Genomic DNA, 10,484 nt, shown 5'->3' with positions numbered 1-10,484 from the left:
TCTTTAAAACACTATAATCAGCTTTAGGAACATAAAACTTGCCTTAAAATCATCATGGCTACCACTCAATAATCTATCACAGTGTAAGTCAGTTTGACGTACATGATGTTACGCAGCCGAACATGTGATGCAAAAATAAGCAGATTATGCATCTCTCTAGGCTGAATTGTTAGTTGTTCTGAAAATAACTCATTAAAATGCTTTATACTACCCCTGTGTACACCCCAAATTTTACGACTTTACACACTAGATTTACGTGAGAGCATGTGATATTACCGCACTCAGCACTAATCATATCCGACAACATCACAAGATGATGAACTTCTCTTATCTGATCCTGCAGTCAACATATCAAATACCTTACCCTAATAAGTTGTAACATACTTGTGTAGAATACATTCAAACGAATGTGGATTTTTATACACAAATTCACACCTAATTCGTTACCACATGTCATTGTCCTACTTCCTCCCAGGTTGTAGACTAAATATTATGTGAGATTTATTGAAACGACATGAAAGCACTAGGGTTGTTGTTTGTATTGACTAATCACAAAAATATTGGATGTCGTGTACTCTTCAAACTATCACTCCATGACCGGCTCACTTGAACTTAAGTCCTTCCTTAATTCATTACGGAAGGCCATTGAAACATGGTTTGTAATTTAAATGTAATATTATTCAGAAAAATAGTTCAGAATACGATATAATACCTCATATAGATGAAGGAGATCATAAACCTTTGTCCATTTGTAATGATGCATTTGGGATATGTAAGTGTACAACAACTATCGTCTTTGGTGAATACGAATCAAATACATCGGAACCTGTTTCTGACGGTACGTGCCAGTTTTGGTAGTCGTGTGTTTTGTTGTGGTGACCTGCAAAACTAACAGTTTTATCGAATTGTTGGTCATATATATATATATATATATATATAAAAATATATATATATTGGTTGCCTGAGTTGTGACATGAACTCAACGCAACAGAAATTCAAATAATGAGGACAAAACTTTGTAAAAAGACCTGGTTTCAATTTGATCGGCGACTTAGTTATCTAATATTTCTTGACATTCATCTTTTTGCACCCTTCTGAGCCGTGCTATCATTTCTATTATTTTTCTTTATCATGATTACTATTTTATTAAATCTGCTTTACTATACATCCGACGGTAACTTCACCATTGGATCATAGAAACCTGGATTAACATATGCATGATAGTCTTCACATTGATGGTGACCGACTGAAATAGTTCGAGTTCAGACACATGATAGACCAATTCACATTAGGATTGATTCAACTCGTTATGTTAAAGTATACTGTACTGTTAGCATAAGCATACAATACCGTTCACTAACCATTTGGATGCAACAGTGACCACCTTTCTAAGCGAAGCAATAATTACGGCGTTTTTAGTTGTAAAGCAAGAAAAATGTGGAGATAACTTGATTTCGTAATCTCACAGTCCAAATGTGATAATATGAAAATTAACAATTAACCTAGAAAGACGTATATATATGTATATTTTCCCTACTACAGTAGGGGAATAAAAACCTCATTATTCAGGTGGTTTACAGAAATACACTTGCATTTTACGTCAGTTACAAAAATCTATATCTAATGATTACTGAGCGTTTAAATGTTTCTATGTCACTTAATGACGGTGTTTTGGTGAAAAAATACTGGAGTCAACTTAATACCTTAAGTTTACCAGTCTACTGTCGTTAATATTTGTAATTAATTCAGGTTTGTGTTTGAATATTACATCATCGGTATTAAAGAAGGTAAGCCTAGTGTCCCTGCTGGTACATAACCTGTTACTTAGAATAATGGGTAACTGTGTTTCCGGTGTTAGTGACTGATATGTAGCCTACTATAAAGGGTTTCTTCTACACAGCTCTGAACAGTCTATCTGACTAGTGTATCTACGAAGTACTCTGCTTATTATGTCTCGTATAAAACTAAAGCAATGATCGACGAAGAATCTAAAGTCCTATTCAGATTTATACCGTCGGTGTCATAAACAAAAGTGTTCAGCGTCTTAACACCCTTCATACTTAATGCGAGAATCTATCAAAATATCTATCAACTCAGTGAAACTGATTTATAATTTCGGATGCAATAGTGAAAAAAACATAGCTAAACAAAGAAGACTTGGGTCTAGGGGTCAGGGTAAATTGTTTCCTTACACTACAGGCCCCAAACAAGGCAGGCGTAACATACATTCTACTTCTCTTCAGAGTAAGACATCGTTCAAGATGTAAATTTTTAAATGTTTGAAGGAATGTATCATCTAGGACCCAAAGTCGAAGTGACAATTATAGTAATGAATTTTTTAATCATAGTTTTCGGTCATTTAGAAGTTCATTTCAGTCATAAGTTAACCAACTTTTTCACTATGTTTAAGCATACCATGTGAGTCATGTCTAAAGGAAACGTTTGCACCATGTTCACCGAAAGTAATTCAGGGTTAAAATTTCCATAATTGTGGATGGATTGACTGTCGATGGAAACTTTCATCACTTCACAAAGCACATTCACCATTTGGAAAGGTCATTCTTACATTTATACAACAATCCCTAACTATACACCTGTCACAACCTAATGTAGCGGTGTACCTAACATTAGAGCAAGCCAGGGCATCACATAATGACAACTAATTCGACAGTTACATGTCTGCTAAACTTGAGACAATAAGGTCCAGTGTTTCCCGTTTATCATAACTCAGAAATAGCGTCCATAGAAGTGTCTGAAATCAGCCAACGCTGTTATCTCGATGGTCACCGATCATAGAAATATCATCCGTCAGTCAGTAACAAAGTAGAACTTCGTACGTACGTTCATCATTTCGAGTTGCCATACCACGTTAGCACAGACATGCAGTTTTCAATTCAAATCCCGTGGTGTTAGAGGTAGTAAAAATATAAGTAGTAATCGGAAACATAAGGGTTTGAAGATGTTATTCAAGGAATATAATCCAGTGAAATAAATTTGGAAAGAAAAAAAAAGGACATGAAGAATTCAGTTTTGTATAATATAAGTCGTCTCATAAAGGAGCGAATTTCGAAACATATCTTTCAATGGGAGATAATTAAAAGGAAGTATCTTAACATTTTTCCAGAGCATGTGAATAAGCAACAATTAGTTATACTGCTACCTAAATTAAAACCAAGTTTTCTTCCAGGGTTTTGCCTTTATTTTTCCCAACGTTTTTTGCTTTCGTCCGACATATGTCACAACTCAAAGTATGAATTGTTAAAAAGTTTAACTAATTGAGGAAGATTTAGAGTATGTTCTATAGTAAAAACATATGGGGGCATCATGACAACAACTAGAGTTTGCTTCCACAACATTGAAGGAAATACGTCTGTATCCCGAAACTGCCACAGTTAGGTCAGTATTTTTGTCAGAATTTAGCGATCTTCACACAATATCCAGAAACCTAGAACTCTTGAAGTTACCCCCAAATACCCTGGTACGGCTGAGAATGGGGGAGTCCGCCTTCTCTTTCCGAAATCTCTCACATGGTCACACGTATACAGCTACTGCCAGGAAAGTCCTACTCACTCCCTTCTCGTGGCGAGAATGTTGTTTGACGAAATAAAGAGGATAAAAAACGAATGTCCGACGCTTTAACCGGGTTTCTGGATACAAAGAATCTATCTAGGGGAGTTGGGAAACCTTTATTCCAAACCAGTGGTACACATGGGCTCCAGGATCCTGAGGGAACGATTGGCATATGAACCTATTGTTAGTCACCATGTACTATGGGACTGGATCTGCTAATGTTGCTCCACTGCCTTGTGAATGAGACTTGTGGATCAGAGGCTCAGAAAGTGACCTAATAAAACCACGTACTTCGGTTTGGGTACCCGGGTAGTGTCCCACTCCACACAAATCTGATGGTAACTACTTTGTGTGGTGCATATATATTTGTTGCCTCCTTGTAACAATGTTTATGTGTTTAAATAAATAAAATTTTCTAAATCAAATACGTTTCATACATGACTTATGTGAGTCAAAATGTTTTGTTGGTTTCTTTTTAGATTTGCTGAATTATCTTCTGCTAGTATCTCCTAACACAACAACATTCTGGAACTTCAAGCGTAAAGCTCTATTAAACAACGACGTATCAGTCGATGCAGAACTAAGGTTCATTCAATTGATTCTAAACAAGTATCCTCGCTCATACGAGACTATATTTCACCGGTAATTCTGTTAATCTGTCAACTTATCCTTCTAATATGATTATCAATAAATAGTCAATGGATTATTCATCGTTACAATTATCTAAATGATCACAAATTTCTATTATCTGAATTGGAGTTATGTAGTAAATTTGCGGACAGATATCGTTGTAATTATGGTTTATGGCAATACCGTCGGTTTTTACTATTACATCAACAAAATCCTGAGGTTAATTGTTCATTCCTATTTTCCCTTCGTAATTACTGTTATAGTTTTATTTAAACACTGGCTCCACAATTTCAACCCATCTCTTGGTCACAAGTCTATTGTTTTAAGTCTGCCACTCAATTATAACCGTGTATTAAATGACAATCATTAATTGGTTCCCATATTTTCATAACATTTTCCTCATTGATATATTTGACTGAAACAGAAATGAAAAGCATAAAAGAATAAGTTGAATGTATTTCTTTCATGGTTCCATTTCACTTACTTACAATCTAGAAACAATGGTAATAGTTATTTACAACCAAAGTACGTATTTCATATCCCATTAATGGAGATTAATAGGATGAAGGCATTAAATATGGAGGGACTCCAAAATGTTAGGATGAATAAACGCTTATGTGCTACCAAAGTTGAAAATTCTAAGGAAGGAATCTTAAAACATATGGAGGCACGTTTCTTGAAAATGGAAATGTATGTCGAAGGTTACGTAATAACAGCTGTGGATTTGAATGCAAAAACCGTCCTTTCTGTCCTTCCAATGTAAGTTATTTAGGATGTAAATGTAAACTGATAATTACAATCGTTAATAAAACGAGGGGAACATTTGCCCACAAACATCTTCCAACTATGATTAATAGTTCTTCAATATTCTCCTCTGAACATAGTTTCAGTACACAATTAAATTGCTTTAACCAAAAGTTTTTTGTATCTTATTGAACAGAAGCTATTGTACTCAGAGAAAAAACAACTTTATAGTAATGAATTATTCTTAGTTATGACATTTGGTAATTAGTAGAATAAGGAGATCAAAAGTGGAAGAATAGAGTGTCTATGATGAAATTATAATGAGGAACCAAAGAAAAAAAGCATAACTAAATAAATAAAATGGGAAAATGCCTACATTAGTTGTTTATGTGATTAGCCGATTCAACATTTTTGTGCTGTCACTCACATTATGGAGAATTAATCTAATCTGTAAAAATCATTGCTCTCTCTCTCTCTTTTATGGACGGTAAATCATCAGAACAGATTGGATAAGACACTTGATTTTTAACTGTTGTGTAGTAGATTTATACTCGGTTTAGAAACATCATACAGTATTTCTCACTATCGTTCAATTGATATACATGTAAGTAATTTTTCCAACCTTATTTGTTTCGTTTTTGAAACATAGTTGTCATGCTTAGTTTTCAACCGTGTTCAATTTCTTTTATCTCCTCTTTGTGTAATTATTACCTTGTCAATTTGGAGCAGAGTGGCTCAGTGCTTGAAACTTTCTACTCTCACCCACTAAGCCTCGTGTTTTAACCCCGCTCCACCTATTTTGGTTTAAGTAACCAACCTTCTCACTTAAAGTGTGGTTGAAAGCCAGATACTTTTGTTAATTTCCTTTCTCCTTGTGCTAAAATAGGGTATAACAACTTGGGCTGGTAAAAATCACTGTAAGTGGTTGACAACTATCCTCTCTTTTTGCTTTTTTTTTATCTGTATTCAATAGATATATAAGATAGAATTGGATAATTTAAATGTTTGGTTAGCAAAACACCCAACTGATATAAGTGGTTGGAGTTATTTAGAAAGTGTCCTTGATGGATTAGTGAGTCAATCTATGGTTGTCGCATTATCTCCAATGTTAGATGATCAAAAATTGCTATTAGAAAACTCAACAAGGATTATTCAAAGTTATTTTGAAAAAGTACATGACATTCTAGAACTTTATCCTGAACGAGAATGTGTATGGATGTTTAGGTGAGTTGTATGTTATACATAAATAAATGTTTACTTTCACATTTGAACTATGCTTTTATGTATTGCTCGAAAATTCATGTTCCTCCATCATTCGAAACATTCGCCTATGGTCTACCCATTCCCGAATCCTCTGATATGGCCAAGGGTAAGGAAAGTTCGCCCTCGTAATATCTTCATATGCCTACATATTTCTGTCAAGGAAGCCTTACAGGCTCCATACACAGGGAGTGCTTTATACAAAGTGAGGGGTTCACACTGGCTTATTATATACAGGAGGTCCACCTAAAGCAGCTTGCAAACCTTGATCGGAAATCAAGTGTCCATGAGTGTTATGGTTTCTCCTATTACGCCCCAGCTACTCTTACTGCTTAGTAATCTTCAACACTACTTCACTCAACAAGTTCCCAAGCCAGAACACGTTTAGACAGGAACGTAATTATATTCCAAATAACAAGAGTAGATGGAAGTAGGAACCGCAAGAAAAATCTTAGTATATTTAAACATAAGGGGCGGCCAAAGTAAAACGTGGCATCAGTGCTTGAAGTCACTTACTTCTGGTCTTAGCAATGTTAGTAGACGCAGACTACTTGGTTGGGGTCCACATGACTATCGTAACCAATGGTTGTAGACTCTTGGTGACATGGTTCAGAATCGATCACAATGGCGTAAGTGTATACACACTTTGTCTTCTTTTAAACTATGAGATTAAAATCGCTTCATATCTTTCTTTCTACGAGCTAATTCTTTCTTCCTGTACTTGTCTTTATATGCAATAATTCTTTTATATATTACCACATTTGAATTGACTACTTCTATGAATCCGGTGTTCATCTTGTAGTGCTAATGAAGTATGACAACTTGGATCGATGCACATATGTGTCTGATCCTACGTTATAGCTGACTGACTGATTACTGATAATTGTCATATTGGTTTTCAGCTGTTCTTTATTGAATATTTCTCCATAATCTAATTGTCAAGACCTGTTCGATTATAATGTTAATATCCACATCATCTGAATATGGAGCATTAAAGTTTTCACTTATAGGCTGTTGTCTAATGGATATATATTAAAAATAATTATAATCGACGTTTCCAGAGTTCTTGGTTTATAGTTATTGACGACTCAATAACATACACACTAGAAAGCTTTATCTAAAGTTTACAAATTAGTAATTTAGTTAGTCTTTGGTTTTTCAGTAATCTGTATTAGACCATAACAGTAGGAAACAATTCTTAAATCAAATGCTATCGAAAGATAGTACGTGATTAGTTTGGGAACGGACATAATGTATATTAAAATACTTAGATTGTGATCAGTAGTAGGATTCAAGGCACTCGTTTTGTCCTATTCAAGACTTATCAGTTGATACGTCCCTAAGAAAACTGGTTAAGATTCAGTCGAGAACATCAAAAGTGGGATCATTCAAACTCTTTCTAAACATTTCATGGATATATCGTAGATTTGGTGCAAAATAATTTCTTCATCTGATATAAATGTAGTATCAAAACTATCATAAACATTAACTAGTCGTTCAGTCTCAATGAAGTTAACACATAATTAGTAGGTTTGTCACAACCTCTATTGTAATAGGCACTTTGGAAAAGATTGTCATTTACAGTAAATTCAGCTGGATAGTTATCATTTACTCTTACAACTTTAATGATGAATTCTTATTCATTACACAAATGAAATTACTGTACAACTTGGGATAGAATATTCCAAGTCATCATTCTAATCAGATTGGTTATTTACTCTTTGTGGATGCAAAGTCACCTTGAGATAAAGTAAGGCAAACAACATTGGATTATCATTATGTTCATATTATTGATAAATTAAAGTTGAAGATTTCTACCTCGCCATGAAACTTAAATGTCCATGGTTTCCATCCCTGATAAAATCATTAGCGTGCACTTCTGAAGAGTATGAAACTGGGACAAAACAACTGCCTGAAATCCTCAGGTTGTCAATGATACAAACTTTAACTGATCATAGGGATCTATTACAATCCAATAAATGTTTGTTGTTCATGCAACAATCCACATCTGTCGTGCATAAATTGTAATATCTAGTTAGTGTATGTAAATCCTCAGTCGGCGGCATATGCTCCATTGGGAGTAACAGGCGTAAGTAAAAAAGTAATTTATGTAAATTATAACATAATGGTTGATCATAGTGATCATTTTAAGTCAACATTTTTTAAAAAAAATTTCCGATTATTCCATTAAGTTTCCTCGTTTTGCATTTGGTTGATTTAATTCATTGTGTGTTTCAACAATCGCATGTATGTTCATGCTTCCATGAAATACTTAGAACATATCTCGTATCTTATTGAAAAGCCCCTAAATGTCCTGGTACGGCCGAGGTTGGGGAGAATCAGCTTTCACATGGCCATTCGTATACAGCCACTGTCAGGGAAGTAATGCTCACTGCCTTCTCGCGGCATTAATGTTCTATACGAAATTGAGAGGACGGAAGGCGAATGTCCAGTGCTTTAACCGGGATCGTGGAAACAGAGGGTCCATCTCGAGGAGTTAGGAAACCCTGATTCTAAACCAATGGTGCACATAAGCTTCAGTATCCTGGAGGAATAAATGGAGTATGAACCAATCGTTGGTTATCGGCTGCCATGGGACTGCATCTCCTTACGATGCTCCACGGCCTTGTGGATCAGACCTTTAAGTCGAAGGCTCCGGGTGTGGCTCCTTAAGAAAATTACTTGCTTCGGTCTGGGCACCCGGAAGTATCACAGCCCACACACAAATAAAGTGACTTGTGTAGCGCATATCTATTCGGTGCCTCCTTGTATCTATGTGTTTATGTGTTCAAATAAATAATCTTATGGTAGTTCATGTACTTTTCTCCCATCTATCCGTCATTTGGAAAAATGAAAGGAGATTACTATAGAATTCATAAATCTAACCTCTAACAGAAATCAAGACTACATAAATCAAATTAGATTCACTGATACAAAGAGATATCACGGAAGCAAGATTCATCGTTAATATTTATAGATGAATATGAATGGCAATTAATTTCTGTTTAAACAAACTTTTCACACATAGTTTTTAACATTCACTAGCAAAATGCTCATAAAAACGGTAATTCTGTTACATTGTTAAGCACTTATTGATGAGAACTGTTTACTTCGATCAGACATATAGAAAGTATGGTAAGATTATAATTTATGGACGACCTTTGAAAGACGCCAAAGTGACTTTGAGGGTCTCTACCTATTGACTAGAGTTAAATGTAGGTTATAAAGTAGTTTGACGAATAAGGATTAAAATTCACAATTGATGGTTAGGATGAGGAATTACATTTACGGTTTTTAATCACGAACGGACATCAGCTAAAATGTCAAGGCGGTATTTGAACGAATGGGCGAGTGAATTTTGCGCCGAAATCCTAAATTTGATTGGTTCGTCTATAAATTGTAGTCTCGCCGAAAGTACTAAATAAAGTGTGCATTAATAATATCATACTAAATTTTTCCATTACAGAAGACGGTTGATTACATTCTGGATCCAACTAAATCGTCATCAATCTTCATACAATTCCAATGAAAGCATCATGAAATTACTTAGTCAAGTGGAACCTTTACTTCCTAAAGCATTAAATATTATTACACAATTAAAATCATCTAAAATATATTTTACGGGATTTTCTTTCAATGAATTCTTAAATTGGTCATATAGAAATAATCTATGCGAAGAACCATCTACATTAAAGTGGACTGATCTGCTTTCTTGGCGATATTTATTTTGGTTATCCGAATATTTATCGAGTTTACTTAAAAAATTAGAATTGAGCAGTTAAAACATTTTGCTACTTATAATTAGTAAGTAGTATGATTTCCAGCTGTAAAGTTTTGCATCTTGCATTGAGAATCAGCGTTGGTATTGTTAACCTATTTTGTAATACTTATGTATTTTCTATAGTTTCTTTTCACTGATTTAATTTTTTAAGCATGAACTGTTGTTTTCAGTGTTTATTTACTGTTTTTCTTCTGTTTGATTGTGATGAATGATGGGAAAGGTTATTTATTTCAATATATCTTACCAACAAATTGAAAACAGATGTACTTTTTCTAATCTAAGCCGTACAAGTGAGGAGAACTTGTTAGAATTGCCAGTAAAATAGGCTACAAAAACTTTAGAGGGTTGCCACTTTAATGATATGCTCGTGTTGCTAACCTACATGTATTACATATTTTTGAACGCTAGTGAGAGTTAGTGTTAATTTCACCAGCTGAGACTTGTGTCAGTTTCTTTTAAGGGCGGATTGGGGGGCTAAAACCTTAAAATATGTCGTTTC

At 34.6% G+C, this 10,484-nt stretch overlaps 1 protein-coding gene across 1 annotated transcript; it reads left to right on the top strand.

Moving 5' to 3' along the window:
* The first annotated feature begins 566 nt into the window (after positions 1-566).
* MS3_00009453 (uncharacterized protein) lies at positions 567-10,243 on the top strand. The gene is made up of 5 exons (XM_051217830.1): positions 567-655; positions 693-838; positions 4,050-4,419; positions 5,918-6,168; positions 9,671-10,243. Exons 4-5 carry the CDS (start codon positions 6,029-6,031, stop codon positions 9,984-9,986), a joined length of 456 nt encoding a protein of 151 aa, XP_051064255.1. The 5' UTR covers positions 567-655; positions 693-838; positions 4,050-4,419; positions 5,918-6,028; the 3' UTR covers positions 9,987-10,243.
* Positions 10,244-10,484: the final 241 nt, after the last annotated feature.

The sequence above is a fragment of the Schistosoma haematobium genome, chromosome 7 (genome assembly GCF_000699445.3).
Source record: "Schistosoma haematobium chromosome 7, whole genome shotgun sequence".
Lineage (NCBI taxonomy): Eukaryota > Metazoa > Platyhelminthes > Trematoda > Strigeidida > Schistosomatidae > Schistosoma > Schistosoma haematobium.
This window is presented reverse-complemented; position numbering and strand designations above follow the sequence as displayed.